General features: G+C 37.7%; 1 protein-coding gene across 1 annotated transcript; it reads right to left on the reverse strand.

The window, feature by feature from the left end:
- Window positions 1-6,991: 6,991 nt before the first annotated feature.
- On the reverse strand, window positions 6,992-23,560 carry LOC128850218 (heterogeneous nuclear ribonucleoprotein K-like). Its single transcript, XM_054053214.1, has 13 exons — window positions 23,494-23,560; window positions 22,527-22,624; window positions 21,102-21,158; window positions 19,597-19,640; window positions 18,578-18,650; window positions 17,082-17,195; window positions 15,695-15,823; window positions 14,879-15,186; window positions 14,479-14,533; window positions 8,589-8,610; window positions 8,432-8,514; window positions 7,818-7,987; window positions 6,992-7,025 (listed from the first exon to the last, which is right to left on the reverse strand). The coding sequence occupies exons 1-13, from the start codon at window positions 23,558-23,560 to the stop codon at window positions 6,992-6,994; spliced, it is 1,254 nt and encodes a 417-aa protein (XP_053909189.1).
- Window positions 23,561-24,161: the final 601 nt, after the last annotated feature.

Below are 24,161 nucleotides of genomic sequence, written 5' to 3' on the forward strand. Positions count from 1 at the left end.
ACACCTGATCCTCTCCTACAGTGGGCGGTTCTCCAATCTCCCAGTCCCTGACTTTGCCTTCTGTGTGGCTTGTGCTCTTACCAGTGAAGAGTGAGACAAAAAAGTCATTGAGTACCTCAGCCTTCTCCATATCCTGGTCAACCAGGTCTCCCGTTTCCTTCTAGAGAGGGCTTACATTCTCCCTAGTCTTCCTTTTATCACTGACATAGCTATAGAAACTTTTCTTGTTGTCCTTGACATCCTTGGCCAGATTTAACTCTACCTGGGCTTTAGCTTACCTGATCTGATCCCTGGCTGTTCGGACAATTTCTCTGTATTCCTCCCAGGCTGCTTGTTCTTGCTTCCACTCTCTGTGGGCTTCCTTTTTGTGTTTAAGTTTGTCCAGGAGCTCCTTGGTTCATCCATGCAGGTCTCCTGGCATTTTTGCCTGCCTTCCCCTTTGTTGGGATGTATCCCTCCTGAGCTTGGAGGCGGTGGTCCTTGAATAGAGAGATCTTATAGTGACCTTCCAGTACCTGAAGGGGACCTACAGGAAAGCTGGAGAGGGACTATTCATAAAGTCTTGTGGTGATAGGACGAGGGGGAATGGGTATAAACTGGACAGGGGCTGATTTAGACTGGACATTAGGAAGAATTTATTTACCATGAGAGTGGTGAGACACTGGAACATGTTGCCATGGGAAGTTGTGGATGCCCCATCCCTGGAGGTGTTCAAGGCCAGGTTGGATGGGGCCTTAGGCAGCCTGATTTAGTGGGATGTCCCTGCGTATGGCAGGGGATTTGGAACTGGATGATCTTTAAAGTCCCTTCCAACCCTAACTATTCTATGATTCTATGATTCTATGAATATTAACCAGCTTTCTTGGCTTCCCCCCCCCCCACCTTCCAGGGCTTTATGTCATGGTACCCTACTGAGCAGATTCCTGAAGAGGCCAAAGTCTGCTCTCCTGAAGTACAGGGTAGTGAGCTTGCTGCACACCTTCCTCACTGCCCTAAGATTCTTGAACTCCACCATTTTATGGTCACTGCAGCTGAGGCTTCCCTTGAGCTTCACATTCCCAACCAACCCTCCCTTATTGGTGAGAACAAGGTCCAGCACAGCACCTGTCCTCATTGTTCTTCTATCACTTGGAGAAGGAAGTTGTCATTAACGCATTCCAGGAACCTCCTGGATTGCTGTGTCCTGCTGTGTTGCCCCTCCAACAGATAACACGGTGGTTGAAGTCCCCCATGAGGACCAGGGCTTGTGAACTTGAGGCTGTCTCTATTTGTTTATAACAGGCCTCATTCACTCACTCTATCTGGTTTGGTGGCCTGTAGCAGACCCCCACCATAATGTCTCCTGTTCCTACCTTCCCTTTAATCCTGATGCATAGGCTCTTGGTCTGCTCCTCATCCATCCCCAGGTGGAGCTCTGTGCACTCCAGCTCATTATTGACATAGAGGGCGACACCCCCTCCTCATTTCCCCTGCCTTTCTTTCCTAGAAAGCCTGTATTCCTCCATCCCAACACTCCAATCATAGGATCCCTCCTGCCATGTCTCCGTGATGCTAATGAGATCATAGCCCTTCCAGCATACACACGTCTCCAACTCCTCTTGTTTATTCCCCATGCTACGTGCGCTTGTGTAGAGGCACTTAAGTTGGGCCCTTGATGGAGTTGTCTGACTGATAGGACATCCTTTGTGTTTCACATCAGGTGCAGGTGCTCTCCTGCTCACCTGTGTTCCTTGTCCAGGCTCTGGGCATTTGTTGCTAGAACTAGCATTAAACTGGAATGGATTGAGGTTCCCCTCCTCTGTCAACTTTAGTTTAAAGTCCTCTTCACCTCCTCATCCTTCTTTCACATCGCTTCTGTGCATTCATCTGGGTTTTGGTAGGGCTTAAATCCCCTACCCTGAGTCCTGATTGATCTTGCAAAGAGGGACATGCAAAAATTCCTGAATCAGTGTGGAGCCTTCATCAAATCTAACTGGTCCCTAGGGGGACTCTCTGCATAGATTTTGTTATAGTCCCTTGCCCTGGAAATCAATGGGAAAATTCATGAATCTCCCAGGCCGAACCTGGCCTTTATAGAAGTTACTTAAACGAGGCTTTGCTGAAGTTAGAAAAACAATTGTAGTTTAGCTCAAACCTGAACATTATGATAAGAACTTATAGAATCATAGAATTGCTTAGTTGGAAAAGACCTTTGAGATTATAGAGTCTAGCCGTACCTGTCCACTTCTAAACCATATCCCTAAGCACTTCATTTACCTGTCCATTAAATAACTCCAGGGATGGTGACTCAACCTCCTCCCTGGGCAGCCTCTGCCAGTGCCTGATAACACTTTTGGTGAAGAAATTTTTCCTCATGTCCAAACTGAACCTCCCCTGGCGCAGCTTGAGGCCATTTCCTCTCATCCTATCACCTGTCCCTTGGGAGAAGAAACCAACACCCACCTCACTACAACCTCCTTTCACATAGTTGTAGACACTGATAAGGTTTCCCCTCAGCCTCTTTTTTTCTAGGCTAAACAACCCCAGTTCCTTCAGCCGCTCCTCGTAAGACTTGCTCTCCAGCCCCTTCACCAGCTTCATTGCTCTTTTCTGCACACACTCCAGGACCTCAATGTCTTTCCTGTAGTGAGGAGCCCAAAACTGAACACAGTATTCAAGGTGCAGCCCCACCAATGCCGAGTACAGGGGCACAATCACTTCCCTGGTCCTGCTGGCCACACTGTTTCCAATACAAGACAAGATGCTATTGGCCTTCTTGGCCAACTGGGCACACTGTTCCTTTATTATAAAAAGAGCATGGGAATTATGAGACGCCTATATCTACACTTCCAGCTGTTCACAGGCCGAAGAGCCAGCCCCTGGGTACAGCATATGGGTATTGAGAAGTGGGCCTTGGACTACCAGATTATCTTTTTCTGAAGAAAATATGCCTATAACCTTAGGCCTCCTGATGCTGCACCCTACCTGGAAGTGAACTGAAGCCCTATAAACCATCGGTATTGGGGAAAAACCAAAAGAACCAGTGACGGGGATAACTGGCAAGGGCCGAGCACATCCACTGAGGTAGGACGGTGATTACAGAGTTTTCACTCCCAGGATGGACTGCACTGGAAAATCAGATTCTAATTGAAAATCTTTCCTAGCAAGTGGAAACACCAGCAAGTTCTGTTGCCAAAAGATTCAAATTGATTAGTCGGCAGGTACAGGCCAGTATGAAGGCAGTATTACAACAGTGCCAGATGTTAGATTTATTGTTGGCCAAAGAACATAGGGTTTGTGGGTATCTGAAATTGGACACGGATCATTGTTGCATCCATAGACCAAACGTAACAGAAGATCTTAATGAGCAGATAGAACAAATTCAGGCTGTTGCCTGACAAGATTGGGATCTTAGAGAGGATGCAGAAAACAATTGGCTGAATAAATTTTTAAACCATGAAGGTGGAATGTTGCTGACTGGGTGGCTGGCTTCCTTGTCACAAACTTTAGTGTTAATCACTGTCATAATAGGGACAGTCTTCACAGTATTAAGCTGTGGAAAATGCATAGTTTTGTAAAGAGATCACATTTCTAAAATAGATGTAGATAATCTATGTTGGTGTTATTCTGCCTTACTTGCTATCCTGTGGGAAGAAGGGTGGTGTGGACCTTTAGATGAGAATCAAAGGTCCAAACAGAAAAGGAGGGATTTGATACAATATGTGGAATATTTTTATTTAAGCTAAAGTACGCTTAAGTTTCATCTAAGCAATTGTGTTTTTTTGAAAGTTAGACAGAATGTCCCTCTGATAGCATGTTTTCTTTAAAATGATGTTTTCCAGACATTGTTCCTTGAAGATGATAACACCTTGTGTAAGGAATGATTTGTGCTGAACAGATGTGTGTGGACCAGGCCTGGCATGAGTTGAATGCCTCAAAGCAGGTGTATGGACCACAGCCTCAGTGGCAAGCCCGAAAGTGCTGGAGAGCATGTCTGGACTTGTCTAGGAAGGAGGGACATGCCTGAGCCTGTTACCTGTCCCCCTCACCTGATCAGGTGAGGGGCGGGGACAGAGTTTAAAAAAACCCTCGAAGGCCTGCAACTCTGCGCAACTCCCTGTTTGTTTGTTTGTCTTGTCTCTGTTTGTCTGCTGTCTCTGTCTGGTTTTTCTCTCTCTCTCTGCAACTCCCACTGTTTGTCTGTTTGCTCTCTCTGCAGCTCTCTCTCTCTCTGTCCCTCTCTGCTTGTCTTGTCTGGTGTTTGTGTGTTGTGTGTGGACACCCACCATCTTCTGGACCCCACGGACAAAGAAACAGGTGCTGCTACATGTGGAGCTCCTAAGGTGGTGACTATCTCTCATCTCTTGCAACTATTTGTCTCTTGTAACTCTTTTATCCTTTTCTAGCTTTTCTCCTTTCCTCTTTGCAATGCGTGCAGCTGCAGCGGGCAGTAGCGGGCGGTTTTGGTTTGATTCCGGGTTTGACTCCAGGAAACATTAGGGCTCTCGGTGCTGTTTCGGGCTCAGTTAAGCAGCTTGTTACACTGTTGTGAAGCATTGCCACCGACAGGCTGTTTCGGTCACTTTTACGGCTGCGGCTTTTCCTGTCTGTGCTCTGGCCTGTGGGGGTTGTTTGATCATTTGAATCCAGTGTAATCATTTGAATCCAATGTTTCAAAGGCATGCATCTTATTTAGTAAAAGATATAGCGTACACCTATACCTGAGTGATTTTGAATTACTCAGGCGCCATGCCAGGAAAAAAAGAACTTGCTTCCTTTAAAGTGAGCTGCGACAAGATGTCTCTTCTGTAATCACCTCTGTTTGGAATCCTTACTAATGTGAAAGGCAAGGTCAAGCAGAGAGCTGGAGCCAGGTCTACGTTAGCAAGGGTTTTGACTGTGCAAAGTTTCATAACATTAAAATTAGGCCTTAGAAAGCAATAGACTATGCATAAGATTTCTGGGAGAATTTATACATATGCATGTAAGTGGGAAATATATTCTGTAACCAGCTCTCGTCTTGTTGCGCATGACTGATGGAGATCACTCCCACAAGTTGCCCAGGCCTGATAAAGGATGCTTGCTTTCTAAAACTCCAAAATGAGTCTTAGAGAGTTCTATTTGCTGGCATTTTCAGTGTCAATGGAGACAACACCGCCTCTCCAGGCCCCTGCTCCATTGCTGGACTATTCTCATGGGGAAAACGTTTCTCCTGATATCCAGTCTGAACTCCTTGTTTCAATGGGCATCACTGTGAAAGGTCTGGCAGCACCAACTTTATTCCCTCTCCACTGGTGCTGGTGAGCTGCTGTTAGATCCCCCGAAATCTGTCCCTCCTCCAGGCTGGAAAAAATTACTCTCTAGTATACTGACACTTGTGCAGCTTTCCTCTCCCTCAAAATATTTAAAAAACACAACCCTGCAAAACACCTGGACATACACAATATAGAAAAAAAAACAATCCTACATCAATGTTTTTCTCTTAATTAATTTGCATTGTCTGACCTCTTTTTCTAGGTTGCCAGTTTCTCTATATAGCTTATGTTCAGCCTTTCCCAAGGAAGTGCCTATTCCACATGTATGTTTATTCACTGGGAAAACTGCCAAACTCAATTGCCCTAGACAAAAGCAGGGTTTGGGTGTTTTCTAAGGACTGATTATAGCTCTGCTAAGGTCACCTCTTATCTCCTTGCCCTTTCCCATTACAATGTAAGTGTAGACACTTATGACATGAATTATGCCATATGGTTCAAAAAGATGAGAAAAGTAATATGTTCTAGATGCTCTCCCCAAAGTGAAAGAATTCACTTAATCACATTACAATTTACAAAGTTTTTTTTCATTTTTAAAGTCGCTTTTATTTAGGAAGTGAAATTAAAACTTGTAAACTATAAATACAAATGCCAAGGTATTACATGAAATATCCAGAGGTACTTTATCTTTTTTTAATTTCTCGCAAATATTTACTATGGAATTCAACAAACATCAGGGAAACAAAACAAGTTCTGTATACAATGAAAATAAAGTTAGATACTGCCAGTTTTTCAATTCATAAGTTTCTACATGACACAAACAAAAGCTCTGAAAGCTACAATTCATTCCTAAATGATACACCAACTGCTATTTTTAGCATTTTTATTTGCATTAATCAAGCTGTCTAGAACCAGGTGTATTTAACCCACTTAACTCAGTGGCACCACAAACGTTTAAAATATTGTATGTGTACTGTTACCAATATATATGTACTATAGAGGGCTAAAAGCTTTTTTAAAAGGTCAATTTTGCACAACATTTGCATTAATATTTTTGTACTTTTTTCCCCAAATAGCAAATCTGAGCCACTGTTTTCACACTGTTTCTTTAATTTGTCAAAAACATGTAACTCCATTTATATCAAAGAAGCAGAAGAGCAAGCTTAACAGCCACTTTCATTTATGTATTTTCTTGGGGGGAAAAGGGGTGTATCCATTTTAGGCATTACCTTATGTATATTAAAAAGAGAGACCATCAATAATACGTTCACTAAATTTATTTAAAAGTCAAAATATATTTTTAAAAAAGAGCATTACATTCTGCACACTACTCTGAGGATGCCAGGGACATGTGGACAACCAGTCTTCTCCCCCTTCCAAAAACCAAAAAAATTTACAGTGTACATAAAACAGAGTGTTCACAATAGTTACAGAAAAACCATTACAATTACAATTTACCACCAACAATGAACAAAAATACTCTCTGCTGCTGCTTCAAAACTTCAGTGTTAGTCTTTTGCAGCCTTTCCCTCCTCAAATATTTGTAATGAACTAAAAAATTACATCTGGTGAACAGCAGATTCCACTACATCTTAAATGCAGAACACCTATGAAGCAGAGGAATGTTGGCTTTTAAAACAGAAGCAGATATTAAAAAACAACAACAAAAAAGATGCAGGACTCCTTCAGTTCTTCACTAGTCTTAGAAAAACTTTCCAGAATACTGCTTCACACTATAAAAAAGAAAAAATAATCTTGCATTAGAATCCTTCAACATCTGCATACTGCTTCACACTATAAAAAAAAAGAAAAAGAAAAAAAGCATGTATTAGAATGATTGACGATACATTTCACATCAATATTCACAATGGCATTCTTAAAGATTAAACTACAAATTCCCAATACATTTAAAAGTAAGTAATTCTAAAAGGTTAATGGCTAATAATTATAGGCTTATAATTATTTTAAACACTTTTAAAGATTAGTAATCTAAAGCCAAATATTCAAGTTAAACATTAACAAATGCTATGATGGTCAACATTATTAAAGCAAAACTAAGCAAACTAAGTATGAAACTTAACATTTGGCAGCAGAGAAAGTAATGCCAGCAAGGTGTGAAATGCTGTGTAACAGCACCAATTGATTTCAACTTGTCCTGTAGAAGCATGGTCTGTGCCATATGGCAGACTGTGATTTGTTGTCAGTTAAGTTATCTAAAAACAACAAAATCACTAGTCTTCCACACAGAACTAAACCAACATCCACCGAAATCTTCTATATTTTCTACAGGTTCTATGTAATTTATTACAAGTAGGGGTTTTTTTCAGCAATTTTCACCAGAGAAATGAGAGGACTGCTTGGTTAAGGTGTCTTCCATCAAGATTAGTTTTGAGGAAATCTTCATTTTAGTTAGAACAGAGAAAAGAGAAGAATCAAGGCAGAACTACCACTTGAGAAGTTAGGTTCAACAGTTATTTGAATCCTGCCTTCTAAAAATTATACTGCAGAGAAGAGTAGCTTTAGAATGTAGCAGTACAAAAGTAAGTTTAAAATTGACAGTAAGGACAGCATTAAGCTTTGACTTGCCTGTTCTGCAGTAAATACTGAGCATTTTGTATCTGGTCCTGTGTTCCTGTAATAGTTATTATTCGATCTTCTGAGCCTTCCAGTGGTTCATCAATTTTGATTGAAGCTCCTGACTCATGACGTATTTGTTTGATTCTCTGGCCTCCCTTTCCAATAATAGACCCTGCCAACTAGGGAAGAAAATAAAGCATTAATTTCTTGATATAACTTTCTCTGCAAAAACACAGTACCTTTCAAGCAGTTTCCATCAATTTAGTTTTAAGAGTTGCAATTGACACTCTTTTACAGCCTCAAAACATCCTCTGTAATGTTTATATATAAACACAGGTGGGATACAGTTGGAAGAACCAGATGCTTATTTGTAAAATCAAGTTATGCAGACTATCTCTATTACTGAATATTAACAATTAAAAAAACAGTTCAGCGCATCTCTAAAAGTGAGGACAAAAACATCCTTAAGAATGAACTTTTGGTGATTTAGAAAGACTTGCTTTATATTAAAAATACTTGTCAAGCATCCCAAATACTTTTGATTTACTTACATAGCCTGAGGAAAGGCTGTGACATTCTATTCAGTTATTTAAAAAAGTGGAAAGCAAGTCAGCTTCACTTACATCTTTGGGAATTGTTACTTGTGTTGTGATGATGGGTCCACCAAGATCTCCATAGGAACCACGGCCCCCTGTGTAAGAATAGTCTGATTTAAATGTATGCATCAAGCCTCTTCCTGACTAAATGAAGTGCACATCAAAGTTCTCTATAAAAACTTACCATATCCAGAGCCACCCTCAAACTATAAGAGAAAAAAAAAAAACAGAAACCCTTAAATAGCAAATAACCATGATTCATTAACATGCTTTCATCTCAAGTATCATACTGGTAACTTGGAGCCTATTTTATACAAAAATCCTAACAGACCAAGAACAAAGAGGGGAGTGTGTGTAATATCTCATGAGAACCTCTTAGCTTGCTCTGTTAAAACCTCTAAGAATAAGTCATCAAGATCCAGCCACATCAGTTTGAGAAGCAGCCTTATCAATTTAGCTGATAAACAGCTCTTAATGCTGATCTACTCCTGACCCTTGAACTAAACTAACATTCAAATCAAAAGATCAGAGTTCAGCCTTAATACTACTACTTATACAGCTCAGGAGAAATTAAAGTCTCAGTTTGGGACAAGATGCAAGATGTTTACCTTGTAACTGTCAATCCTCCTATTCCATCTATATCTTGATGAAAAAAACAAATCAACTGTAATAACTTCATAACTGGTCTCTCCATTCAGACTATGCTACGATCCCTTGTATCTTACAAGGGGCAATCATGACACTAATAACTGCTGTTCCGCTAAAACTACCAAATTCAAATCACTCCTGATTATTTTTATTTTCAGGATTTGTAGACAGGTACTTTATATAAAGGGCTTAATTTGATCTAATGCCTTCTAAATGCACAAACACCCATTTTAATATTTTCCTGTAGAAGCAGAGAATAGACATGCACACTTGTATAGAATTCAACTTATGTCACTGAACTACAGAAATAGAGGAATTTGTGTGAATTAATTGTTTACAGAAGTTGTAATGCAACAATTTTTTTTTTCTAAAAAACTATTTACCTGCTAGCATTTTGGAGCCACATCAAAATGGAAACTATTCAGAAAAAAATTGTTCAACGGATCACCTGTTTCTAAGCAACCTGTGTCGTGCAATAATGTTGCTTAGCATTACAGATCACAATACAACATAGAGCTCATAGTGCATTGCAAAATACAAAAGAACAACACTGCTTAAAACTTAATTCAGAGGCTGAACAGAGCTGCATATTCCACACACACTCTTCCACCTATTTCTGCTGATATTTTGCACAGAATCCCTTTTTCCAGCTAACTTGTTTCAATGGACAATCCCTTTCTTGACCCTTGCTGCTGCTTTTCCTTCCCAGACTACAAGACAGCAAATGAATTTGACAGCAGATAATTATAACTGCAGTGTTTATGTAAGCTAGGAACTAACATATTTGGCAGCACTTTGTCATCTTCTAAACAGCACAGACACCTGCTGACATACTTTGAACTTTCCTTCCTAGACCTCCTAAGAGCAAGAAATTTGATAAACAAATCTAATAGAATACTTTCAAATATATGGATAGGTAATGCATAATAGTTTATCCACAACTATAAGAAAATAATTATTTTTTAACATTCCTTGTTTGAAACAGGGGAAAACACAGTATGATGAGTTTAACATTAAACATATTCCTAAATAGATGTACCTACAGGGTGTTGAAAAGCAAGAGTTTCACTGTAACTTACAACTTGGAACACTGAAAAAGGGCACAAAAGAGGCAATACAATAGAAAAGTTTCTCTCTCAGCTGTGCTGCTGTATACTTACATTGTAGAACATAAACTGCCAATAACCAGTTAAAAAGACAGCTTCAGGGATTTTCCCAATAGGTGATTTCCCAATAATTCCAGTTATCACTTAACTGATTCAAATGATTTTCTAAAAAATCAACTATTAAACCAGTCAAATAAAAGCGTGAGCACTCTCACCAGCTCTGGTGGCTGCATGTCATCACAGGCATCCACATGACACTGCATCATCTTCCGGGCACAACATAATAGGAGGAAAAGAGGAAATGGATTCAAATTAAATCCATGTCATAGAGGTTTATAAGTAACTTAACAAGCAAATGCATACATACCAATGTAGAGAAATGTTTTTCTGCACTACTTTACTACAAAGACTCAAAAGTACACAATACAGACCAATTACAAAATTTCCTCCCTTCTACTTTCACTGCAGGGGAACTGTAACTGGTCATGCTTCTTCCTTGTTTCCGTGGTGTAAACAGACTTTCCCCTTACAAAGAGCATCAGACAGCTAAGGGTAGCACAAGGCTCAGTTTGTTTTTCTAAACATCTTTGAGTGCTAAAAAACCTTTACTCTCGGATACCAAAATCTTCTATTTCTCTTATACATAAAAAAAAAAAAAACAGAAAAGGCACTTAACAAAACAAGTAACTGTCATTGATGTCAACAGCAGGTCAGTCAGGGAAGACATGGCTTCTCATTTTATTAATTAATTTCCATGTATCTACTACTGCCTAATTATATTGGAAATCAAATTACTTTTTTTCTAGTCTGGGGTTTTCTGTTGTGTTTTTGTGTTTGGGGTTTTTTGTCTGTGTTTTTTTTGCTTTTTTTTTGGAAGTCTGATATATAGCATTTCTTTCCTTCAGAATTCTACAACAAACATTGGGAAAAAAGCCAACAAACAATTATAAAAAATATAATTGGTAGAATCCACTTTAAATTACTATTAAGACAAAGGCCTTTGCTGGATTAAAACAGACAACATGAACAGCACATTAAAATATAAATGCTCATTTAAAAACAGTTCCTAAAATACTAGGTGCAGGATAACTTAAAATACCTAAGAGAATTCTGTTATCTACGAACTCATTTGTGCTAGCTACTACTAGCAACCAATGGAAATGAAATTGAAACCAAATAAAACACTGACTGGATAAGACAAAGTGCATACCATTACTAAGAATTTATTGAGTTTTACATCTAATGAAAGAGTATGCATTCAATCCTAACTGAAGGCAAATTCCTTATTGTAACTTTCCCTTATTTTTAAGGGACTGGTCCAGAAGAGTGAAATTTTCTTAATTTATTTCAGTATTTATATAGATAAATAAGATGCGTCAAACATCTTTCCTTGACTGTTTTTTTTTTTTACATGCTCCTTAATGTCAAATCTCTTGAACGTGAAGTACTTCCAATATTTTTTTTAGCGTATGTACTTTATTGAAGTGCTTACAGACATGTATATACATACATACGAGGTCCAACACAAAAAACCCCGAGACTAACCCTATAGATTGGGAACCAAGAGTGGGAAGGGAGAGACAAAGAGATGGTTATAGAACATGTTCTAACCTACCACAGTGAGACAAGGCTCAACTCAATCCCTTCACTAAATACAAATGGATGTGTGTTCGAATATAGATGTTTTCTTACCCTCAGTCAGAAAATCTCAGTGTGCTTGAGTGAACAGAGTTCACATCAAGTTCCTTGTGAAATTGAAGAAATCCACGGCAGAAACTTTTCAATTATTGACTGAGGCTTACAGTGAAAAGATCCCAAAGATCAAATCGGTGCTCAAAGGAACCCATTTTTTGTCGGTAGAAGAATCGAGAGGAAAAGTGACAAAGATCCTTAATAGCCTTTCAGAAAATGAGGTGCAGAATTGCTTTGAACATCAGAAGCATTGTATGCAGCTGTGTGTCAACTGGGAAGAGAACTATTTTGAAGGTGATCATAGTTGATTTTCTTAATTTGTTAAATAAAGAGTTACAGGCACAGTCATATTTTGGGTTTTTTTGTGTGTCAGACTTTGTACATGTATATATGTTAAGAAATATCAAGAAACAGGAATCATTTGAACAAACAAAATGAGATCAGACATCTGAACATATACTCTACTTTTAAACAGATATTCTGATTTAGTTCTCAATTAACTCCAGTTCAAAAATACTTGGAAAGCATTAGGAACTGACCACTAAAAAACATGGGGGAAGGAGGGGATTAAACGGCTTTATATGCATTTCTCCACCTTATCCCCACCCCTATGTTTCTGTGAATTTGCATATCTAAAGCACCCATGGGTACGGAGGCGTTAAAAAAGTAATAGTGGAAATGCATTCATGTTTTCCAATCTATCAAAACAGCCGTTATGGTCCACAGGCATTTGATTTGGAATAGCTACAGGCTAATATATATACACTTCTGTAATGAGAGAAAAATTCACGTCTTTCAGTAAAATGCCTCAGAACAGAGATTATATATATATATATATGTATATAAAAAAAACCCCACTAATTATTTTTTTCCTCCCATCTTAGAATTTACAAAGCTGTCAGCATTGTCACATCTCAGAAAATTCAAGTTTCACCATCCAGTCTTGTTTCACCATCTTACAAGTCCTGAACTACTGAATTTTCCTGCCTTTAGCAGAGAACTGGCAGAAAACGAGGATTTCTGTAGATTAAACATCTCTAAGATGTTGGTCTGAAAAGAGAATCTATTCCTGCCTTTTAATGTAAAATGGCATTCCTGTTCTCTGAAATTAGGCTTTACTATGCATTACTTCGCAAACCACAATGATGTTTCTTTACTCTAGTTTAAATATTTTGCTAGAGAATGGTTTCTATATGAAATGCCTATTAGCTCAAGAAGACCTTTCTGGTCTTCTTTCTGGCATTCTTCTTTCTGGCATGACAGTTCCAGATTTAGCCTTGCAATCCATGGAAGGACTTCTCATCTGCTTATAGAGGGGATTATGGCTACCTAAAACTATAAATTAAATACAACCCGTGTCAGAAACTAAGGAAGTGCAGGCTGCTCTGTTTATATGCCATGACACTGGTTTTACCATCTGCAAATATGAAAATACAAAACTTGAGCTTTGAAAACGTAAGAATATGAATAAATGATCTTAAAAGTATAGTTCACAATTCTTCCAGTTTCTTAAGATCCAGAGTAGTGTAGACAACTTGGTGATTTTGATGTTGGGTATTTTTGGGGGTGGAGGGAGGATTCAGTGTTAGGTAATTTTAAGTACAAGTCTTCCCTTTCAATATTTCTGCTAGGTTTCTGGTGACTTAATTTTAACATTATTGTAATATGTACTTCCAATAAGTATTAGTGGATGTAATTGGATCTTCCTCCCAGAATGAGGCAATGTGTAAATCTCATTTAGGTAGCCCATTTAATAGCTCCTCTCTGCTTTTCCATTCATTTAAAAGAAAAATTTAAAAAAAAAAATCTAATCTAACCTGTTATCTTGAGGAACATGCCAAACAGAGCCAGAGGAAAAAAAATTGTTACCACAGAGATTTACCTCCCAGATGCCTATAACTTCTCTTCCCAGGAAAGAGGATACAATAGTAAACAACTAGCAGGAAGTCATGTTTCAAAGTATAACATTGAAGAGTATTTCTAAGCTTTATTTTATTCTCTCCACTCCCCAACCACATTGAACATACCTCATTTCATTTAAAATTCAACTTATCAGTGGCCTTGGCTCCTAAATGTTTGGAACTACAGTAGTGTTGTGGGGTTTTTGTAGACATAGAACTCAGCATAAAGATAAGAATTGAACTGAAAAAGCAATCATCTGCCAGACCATTTATCTCTTTATAGATATTATTAATGTTCTCTTAAATTCTGCTAACAACTGTTCGAAAACATTGTTCTGACATGCTTTCTTGATCTGAAAAGCTTCATAATTCCTATTTCTCTCATTCCAATTAAAAAAGAAAAAAGGTCTGTGTAATAAAACCTGTAGGGACTGTGCTCTACCAGCTTTCTGTTCCACTGTTAATGGCAAGTAGGGAGAACAACCAACCAACAAAATCCCACAAACCAAAAATCACACAGCAGATCACATCCTAAATACCATTTAAGCCCTAAACAATTGCCTTCTCAAGGAGACTATTTGTATGACCAAAATGTTATGGCAATATCAAAGTTTATCAGAAGCACATGTGCCCTACACTTAAAAGTATGTATTCAAGAACAGTTTCCTCAGATGTTCAAAGTGCTAACTGTATTTACTAAACAAAACAATATGAGATTTAACCCTACCATTCCATCATAACGGTCTCCAGGTCTGCCCCTTCGGTCATAAGACATAAGATCTCTAAAATGAGAAAAAGCAGCAGCACTACACGTTATAAACTAGTTCAGTACATTCCAATTCAAATTTTCATGATTTGCACACAACTATGAATTTCTGAATGCTTTAGCCAAGTTCTGAATAACATAAAATAAAGTTACAGAACTACTGACTATAGTCCTGATAGACTGCTACGTTGCAGAAATAATTAAATTGAAATACTTTTCTAAATTCTCTGGTGCAATGCACACTCAATCCTGCATAATCACTACCACTATGGAGTATGAAACAAGTCCTGGAAACACGAGCACAATTCAGCAAATTTTACTCAACTTTAGTTTTGTACAATGCATTTATGCAACAGCTTACCCGCCACGAGGAGGTGGTGGAGGAGGAAGAGGAAGATTACGAGCTCTGCTGCCACCTCTGCCACCACGACCTGGTGGAGGCGGTGGAGGTCCTCTGCGAGGGCTCATATCATCATAATCTCTTCTTGATGGAGGCATAGGTCGTCCACCACGACCAGGAGGCATTCGATCAAAGCCTCCTCTTCCACGCATCGGAAAGCCTACTGGACGTCCCCGTCTATCATCAAACATCATTGTGAAGCCACCATAGTCATATGTTTCATCATAGAAATTGGGATCATAAGGCTGGGCCCGTCCTTTAATTGGAGACTAAGAAACACACATAAAAAAAAAACCAACATCACCATCCCTCTATCTTGGTTAGTACTGACTGTTACAATTATTATATTTCATTAAATTACTACATCAAATGTATAAATATGAATTTCTACATTCTGAATATGTTCTTGATTTCACAATGCTGATATGAAAGGCAGGGATGGTGAAATGCTTCCTGAGAACTTCACTGAGATAGAGAAACTGCTGTTACTGATGTGTGGCATGTACATTTGTCTTGCTTCCAATTTAAGCTTTCTTATTTTACTGATGCATAAAGCACGGCTAATAGTCCATTGGTACCAAAAACTGCTTCCCTCCCCCATAAGGTACACCCCAAAACAGGAATAATTTCAAAGGGTGCTAGCGGTCCAACACTTATTTTGTTACTAGAGAAGAGGCACCGAATTCAAAACATAAATGGAAAGATATAATTTTCCATCCAAATCATCCCAACTTTCATGAATACCATGGAAAGAATAACTGGTTTAAGACACATTACCTCAGAGATAAGATCCAAGATAATCTTGATACATTCCACAACTCTATCAGGTTTTCCACCAATAAGCACCACTCTATCAGTAGAATGAGGACAACACTCTTGGAAGAGTTTAATGGTAGTCTGAGTGTTCTGTTGAAGAGAAGAAAAAAAACCCCAAAATCTTCAAACAGAAATTAAACAATTTTATAAACTTATTGAAAACAAAATTGGTAATACACACACTAAACATTTTTAAAGAAACAATCAAACCAAACCATCAAACTTCCACTCATTTCAAGCGAATGATTGCTTCCAAGTTCTTACAACAAATCTAATCTTAGGATATTATATTTTTAATATCTGCGATGACAGCAGTTTGTATAAGATGTGAAGATGAAAAAAGTTCAAATTTTAAAATCTTTCAATTATAGCTCATCTACATGGTCATTTAATCAAATATTAGCAAAAGGACTACATATCAGTTATAAGCTTACAGGTTGTATAAACCTTCAAATATAATAAAAAAATGCTTTGGATGCAAGACAGCAATGTTGTCAGGATTATGTCTAGTCATCTTGCCTTCCTCAGTCCACACAAACAGTAGCTTATGCCTAAACTGACCTGGAATTGCCTTTGACACAATTCCAGGAAAAGATAGAAAACAACAAACAACACACTATATTCAGAAACCATTAGTTTTGTTTGTTTGTGTTTTGGTGGTTTTTTTTTTTTTTTTAGAACAAAACCTCATTCCTTCAGAAAAGAAACAGTGGTCTTCCAGGAAGCAGAACTTTAAAAAAAACCAAAACAAAACACCAAACAACCCCTCCCCAATCCATCCAAAACCAAACAAAAACCCCAACCATCAATCCTCTCAACAAAAAAAAAAACAAACAAAAAACCAAAAAAAACAAAACTCACAACAAAGACCCCAAACCCACTCAAAGAAACAACAAAAACCCTATCCCACACTACTTTTTATAACATTATTCAAACATCTGTTAAATTATCATCATTAGAGTTTATGGAGATGCACCCACACTAAACCATTTCCCATGTCCAACACCACCAATATAGTCTATTCAGCAATTCACTACAGAAGGAGCGAAGAACGGCATTTTAATTTTTAAAAGTATCCTTTATTTATAAAGATTACTCCACTACTAATATGCCTAAAAGCTTTTATAGGAAGTCATAGGCTCTATCACCAATAGCCACTTCACTTTTGACTTTTTGCAAGGAAGTTGTAATAAGTAACTCAGACTGATCTCGGAACACAGAAATCATATATGAAATATGTTCTGAAGGAATTATTGCACAGATGATGCTTACACTCACAGTTTATGAGCACAAAACCTAATTTGTTAATAGAATAAAAGTAAAATCTGAAAAGAATAGAAAACAGTACCTCTCTGAGTTCTTTGATTTTAGCACCCTTGACACCAATAATTCCTCCTGCTAGACTTTGGTGAATTAGAAGTCTTAATTCACAGTCAAAGTCGCTACCTTTGTAGTGTTGATACTGTAAGAAAGATGCATACAAGGAAAGAATAAAATATTAGTCAGGGGGAAAAATAAATTGAAAAACCATAATACTAATTTTGGGGGTTTTGTTAAGATTTTCCTCCAAACACCATGGCATGACTTCACTTGCTGCTGAACTGTAACACTGCATTTGCTACAATAGAATCACACCTATTTAAACGCTTTGCCTCGACATGAGGCAATGTCAAACTAGTTTTCCTTATTTCTTTTCTTATTATTGTATAAAGATATAGAATCATAGAATCACTAGGTTGGAAGGGACCCACTGGGTCATAGAGTCCAACCATTCCTAACAATCCCTAAACCATGCCCCTCAGTACCTCGTCCACCCATCCCTTAAACACTTCCAGGGAAGGTGACTCAACCACCTTGCTGGGCAGCCTTTTCCAGTGCCCAATGACCCTTTCCATGAAAAATTTTTTCCCGATGTCCAGTCTGAACCTCCCCTGGCAGAGCTTGAAGCCATTCCCTCTTGTCCTGTCCCCTGTCACTTGGGAAAAAAGGCCAGCTCCATCCTCTCCACAACCTCCTTAGTGTCATTCGCAAACTTGCTAAGGGTGCACTCAATGCCTTCATCCAGGTCATCAATAAAGACAATGAACAGGGCTGGACCCAGTACTGAGCCCTAGGGAATCCCACCTGTAAATGGCCTCCAGCTGGAGTTAACTCCATTTACCACCACTCTCTGGGCCCAACCATCCAACCAGTTTTCAACCCAGGAGAGCGTGTGCCTGTCCAGGCCAGAGGCAGACAGTTTCTAAAGCAGAATGCTGTGAGAAACTGTCAAAGGCTTTACTGAAGTCCAAGAAGACTACATCCACAGCCTTTCCCTCATCTAGTAGTCAAGTCACTTTGTCATAGAAGGTGATCAGGTCAGTTTGGCAAGACCTGCCTGTCACGAACCCATGTTGACTGGGCTTGATCACCCAGTTCTCTTGCATGTGTTTCATGACAGCACTCAAGATCACCTGTTCCATGACTTTCCCTGGCACCGAGGTCAGACTGACAGGCCTGTAGTTCCCTATCAAACAGCACAACACAGTTGCTTACAAAGCCAAGGCAGGATGGAAATTACAATACAGCTACTTCAAACTGGGGACTAAAAAAGTCAGGAGACAGGTGTTTTGAAGAGAAGGAGGCTGTTCCAAATATTAATTTTCTAGGAAGAAATTGTCTCTGTCCTCTAGCTAAAAAAAAAAAAAAAAGCCAATACATAGTTTGAGAACTATTGGCTTCCTTTCAAAAAAAACTGGGGTTTATTTTCTAATTTATTAAAAATAGCACACAATCATCTAGAATTATCTTGTTTTAAAATCTAAATTTATACCTCTGAAGAAGAAACAAACCTAATAGACCTACCTCTTCTAAAGTAGGGATAATCTTCTTCAAGATTTCTCCAATTGTCTCTGTATCTGCACTTATACTCAAGATGCTGTTAGAGGCCATAGTGTCAGGAAATACACAGAAAATGGAAAAGCAGTAGAAGTAAACTTAATATTCATAATCATACACAAAATTCTAACAACATTGACTACACAGAACTTACAATCGATATTCCCCACTAAAAGTAAACCCGTTCACTGGATTTACAACACATGCATCTTTGTTTATGCCCAATATATATGCATGATGGATTTAAGACTAGGTAGGTCTTGCAGAGTGAAAGTGAGCAAGCAAGAGCTTTTGGAAGGACTCAGATTAAGTAGGCAAGAAATCAACGCAGAACTGAAAGTAGAAGTGAATATTCACGTTCCCCAACACGACTAATTTAGTATAACCTTGCCATTACGTTGGTAAATCTGGCACACCTTCTTGTAGAAAAAGTGGGAATATGCAAGTGGTCAATATATCTGGAGTAAGGTTGAGAGACCAGTTAGAAATTCAATTACTAATGGGCTCAGCAAAAAAGGAATATAAATAACAACGGGGGGGGGAACACAAATGAAAAACAACACTCCACCCCCCCAAAAAACCCACAAACAAACCAAAAACTTAACACAAATGAAAAGTGAAGGAAAGTGAACTAGAGTTAGTATTTCATCAGAAATAATTATGAACAGACAATGTTGAGGGGAGCAAGGTGGGTCACAAAGACAGAGCAAGCGACTCTTGAAACATTTTGATTTAAAAATGCAGTGAATATGCAACACTTGAAACTGTGCTCCTTTCACTGAAATAAAATTAGTGGATTGTTTGGGTGGCCAACTCACGTAGCAGTTGAGTGACAAAAAGACTTAATGGGGAAAATAAGACAGAAAACTTTTAAAAAACAATACACCGTCTATAAGGGGATACTATTTAATTATATAAAAGGCAGGTAATAAAATACATTTCTCTCTTTCTAATCAGGCAGTGAGGCATAAACTGTTGGGACATACCGCTCGGGGCCACTGCTGTCTGGGACTGAAACACTTGCATTGTACTGCATTGGTCATTGGCGTTCGTGGATGTTGGCATTGGGTATGGGTATTCAATCAGAAGTTGTCAAGTATGGTACCCGTTTGGCAACGAGCACATTTTTGGGCATAGCCAACCAGGGTTTTCACATGGGCGTTCAGGGGCGGATGGGCCAACGTCATGGTGGGTAACGCAGGGGCAAGTCGATCCAGTACATGGGTAACGGAGATATATGGCCAAAAAAACAAGGAGAGGGAAAAGGGGGAAAAGCAATAAATTTTAATTTAATACAAACTATACTCAGTACTCTCAGTTAACGAAACAAGCTTAAGTTGTTGTGAAGACTAACACAATAATGGATTGCTACACTGAATGTGGCTTAACAGTATGGATCTTAAATAAATTACTTTATCTGACTAAACTACATTTTACTTTTAACATAATAATGTTTCAGTAGCAGGCTGGCTCATGAACGTAGACCCAAAAACTGTTAAGATCCATATTACTGAAGCCTTGGGCAAGCTGGGAAAGTCAGTATTCCAGACCAATTAAATTATCTGGACTTAGGTGACATATTTATTTACTTGAAACAAAACAAACAAAAGCACTAGCTGCCAAAGTTAGTGAGTGTATGTATGATTCCTGACCATTTCAGCTAATCCTCAATTCTAGTCGTTTTAGTTTGTGAACTTAGATGGAACTGATTGTGTAATGATTAGCAAATATTGTATTGAACAGTCTTGCTTGAAAAAATGCTGAAACTGTAGCTGATGCTAAGTACAGGAGTGTAAACAAATGGAAATTAAGAAGCATTGCCAAGTTTTATAAATATATAACATGCACACTGAACACGTGTCTAATCACAAGTCACCCCACTATAAAATATGAGCAGGCAAATAAGTCATGACTGTTTAAAAATGCCTCCAAGTAGCAGAATAAAGTGTTTCTTTACTATTCTATACTCATATTGAAATCACACAAACTTAACATGAATGTTTTTGTGCTTTATGTCCAAGCCGTTAAAGTAAGAACAGATGGACTATTATATTTGGGTTTTGGTTTGGTTTTTTTTAAGGAAGTTAAAGAATTGCCCTATCACTGGTGTAAGCCAGCCACCTGCAATAATTTTCAATAGTACTATAATGATTCATACACATAGGAAATGGTAGTTAAGGGTTTTAAGCTTAGCCAGTACATCTAATTGAAAATGTTAAGTCATTTGAGGTATGTAATTTAGAGGAACTCTGAAAGCAAAGAGGTTTAATACTAAACTCTCCTCCCACATAACTCAAGCTGGGTTTTAATTACAACACAAAATGAAAAATTAAAGTTATCATCTCCTCTGACAATCACTACAAATGTCTTATAATTAGATTACTGTTGCCTAGATTTGAATTTCTCAATTGCTAGACATGTATACAATCAAGTTTTCAACACAGTACTCTGAAAGAATCAGTGTTAAATTACTTCAAACTCATATACTCACATCTGTACGAAGTGCCTTAATATTTTTGCCACCTTTTCCAATCACTGCTCCAGCATTCTGGAAAATAGTTTTCAGAAGTTATGCTATGCTAACACAACACAAACTACGGTTTTGAACTGAAGACTAAGAACAATGTATCTATTACTGCATTACCTTGTGGGATGCATTCAGGGGTGCAGTGGGGCTTATTTTGCTTTTGAAAGGTTCAAATTAAATTGAAACAAACTGACATGGTTTTACCACGGGGGGGGGAAGGTCAAAACACCTCTTAATACTGAATTTTGGAATAAAGATAAAAAATACTAAATATTTCAATTTAAAATTTCAGTTTCTAGGCAATTCTGTGTTAAAACCATATCAAAGTACAAATGAAAAAATACTTTATGGGATTCTGTGCATGTTACGTAGGTCAAATATTTTCCTAATTTATTTGATCACTTTTTTAATAGGTTCATAAGTTTGTTTCACACACTGAACATTTGATAATTTCAAATGCTACTTTTGGTTTAAAGCTATGTAACTCAACTGACCACCCAGGCAGGTACAGTCTAAAGAATGTAAAGCCAATATAAACAATCACTCATCTCCTGTTGCCAAAATTAACAGGAATAAACTCAGATATTCAAGAGGGGCAATTGTAAAACTACATTTTTACCAGGCTATTTCAAGAACTACATGCAAAATTATTGCTTTTATTATGCAGTTCATATGTTACGCTAACACTACCACAAACATTTTGCAGCACTCCACGTAACTTGACTATTCATCAGAAATGCCACGTGGGGTTAAGATAACATCCCTCTGCCCTGACACAAAAGACTGAGTTACTTCAGACAGCACAGACATATGTAACTATTGAAAACATTAAAGAGGACTCATAAATAGCAGTTTTACTGTGACAATTTATACTAGTCAATGAAGCAATTGCAATCCCTGAAACACTGCTCCCATATGTCCTCCTGTTGATACATACAGATTTACTTAGCCTGGGAAAATTACTAAAATCCTGAGGAATTCCCCATCTTGCCTCTCATATTTAATTTACAATCATAACCTGATCATTCTATAAACTGCTCACTTTCTGAAGACTAATACACATTAATTCTCCTGGTAACAATTATGCTCCACTCAAACATAAGTAAAGTGGCTTAATTTCTATTGCTTTTTTTTTTTTTCCAATGAGTACTTTAAATTGGAGAAGTCCTGCAGACCATTAAAGACTCATCCGTGAAAAAAAATGATTGAATAATACCCTTGCAATACACTTCACCTATCATTCATGTACACTTACAAATATTCCTAATAAATTATTTTATATTAAATAAAGCACAAGTTTTTTCTAAACATACACCACAACATACACTCTCTCATCGCTGTCTTAAGCAATAGCATAAGCAGCAACATAGCAACACTGAAAAAGCATACTTTGCTTTGAAGTAAGATGCGCAATTCAACCATCTCATCTGTATTCCGAGATCTTTTGAAGGCCTGTTCTTCTTCCATATCTTCTGCAGGACGTTTTCCTGTAGACAGGTCCATAGGAAGGGAAACAAACATATATTTAACTAAGTCAAGATAAAATTGTATATCAAGCTTATGCACTGTATTACTAAAGAAGCATTCCTTCCTATTAGCCCAATGTTAAGTTCCAAAATCTGCCCTGAATATCTATAGCACATTAACAGGATTTTACTTCATATCAATTAATGATTAAAGACTCTTTCCAAATTATAAACTACAGCTGAAAAAGAGAATTTTTCAAACTTAGTGAAAAATTTACAACACGTTTAAAGGAATGCTGCATCACCTACCTGGTATTTCTCTTACAATTCGTAAAACTTTAGAGTGCAAAAGATCAAAAGTTGTTTGTCCAATACCAAAATACTGGTGGAACAGCAAGAAAGCAGTATTTCAAATAGCTTTGAAAAATTGGCGTGAATTAACTCAATGCAAATGCCCTCACTCTTCTTCACTACTTAGTTCCAAAAAGTTTTTTGGTAAGCTAATATTTAGAGATATTTCCCATATATATACAATCCTTCCAAGTAACAATTGAAATAAATAAATAAAATACAGTAATAGATATGCCTGACAGTATTTTACATGATCACACTGTCCAGACAAGTACAGAGTATTTAGCTATCAAATATTTTCAGATCTTTACTTATAACTTTTAGTTACTTATGCCACGTTTAAAACACTCCCAAAGGAAAATTACATATTCATAATACAAAAGCCATGTAAAACCCATTCAGGACACTTAAAAATTAAAACATTAAATGCAAAAATGCTGGCAACAATACAAACACCTAATACAGTTAAAGCATTCCAAAATAGTTAGAAACACTGAGACTTAAAAAGATTTATTCCCCCCCAAATAAAATAAAATAGCCCTTTAAAAAAAATTTACCATTTGTCTCTGCGTTGGTAAAGGTCTCCTCCTGTTGTTCAGTCTCCATTACCTTTTATTCTTAGGTATGCAAATAAAACCTGTCGCAGAATAAAAAAAGCTAGGACATCTATTTTGTGGAAGAAAAAAAAAAAAAAAGCAATCTGTACATCACACTAAAGGGAAAAACAAGGAGAAACACCCGCTTTTAGAACTTACCGGTTTTATATAAGCTTGCAGAGCAAAGCTGAAGCGTTCTGGGCAGGATCAAACCCCAACAGCCTACTGCTTCAGAAGCCTATGAAAATAGCATAGATCAGGCTTTGTTCATTTATAGGTCTGATTTTCACTACAGCTAAAAATGGGGGGTTGACTCGAGTTTTTGCTACAAAGTTTTTGGTTTGTTTTTTTTTTTTTTTTATAAATGAGAAAACATAACAAGGCCAAACTCATTACTAAGAGGAGAAATAATAATCAAGTCTGTGAATTGACAGATAAACAATTACAGTTGGAATTATTCTGGATTTGCTCAATTTTGAAGCATTTGCTAGTTTTAAGCAATCGTATTTACTGATGATTTTCAGATTTTTAAAGTGAATAGTTTTAAAGTGAATATTCGGTTTCTAATTTTAGCATGTTACATAATACATACCCTGAATTTCCTTTTAAAG

This window comes from Cuculus canorus, chromosome W (assembly GCF_017976375.1).
Source record: "Cuculus canorus isolate bCucCan1 chromosome W, bCucCan1.pri, whole genome shotgun sequence".
Classification (NCBI taxonomy): Eukaryota; Metazoa; Chordata; class Aves; order Cuculiformes; family Cuculidae; genus Cuculus; species Cuculus canorus.

Bases quoted from the DNA above. Each gene is read 5' to 3' on its own strand.
- LOC128850218 (XM_054053214.1), bottom strand. From the start codon at position 23,560: ATGGAGACTGAACAACAGGAGGAGACCTTTACCAACGCAGAGACAAAT. The intron at 14,534-14,878 runs GTAAGCTGTTGC...TTCTCATTTTAG, and splicing joins CCACCACCTCCTCGTGGCGG to AGATCTTATGTCTTATGACC. The intron at 8,611-14,478 runs GTAGGGTTAAAT...TTTCTCTTATAG, and splicing joins GAGACCGTTATGATGGAATG to TTTGAGGGTGGCTCTGGATA.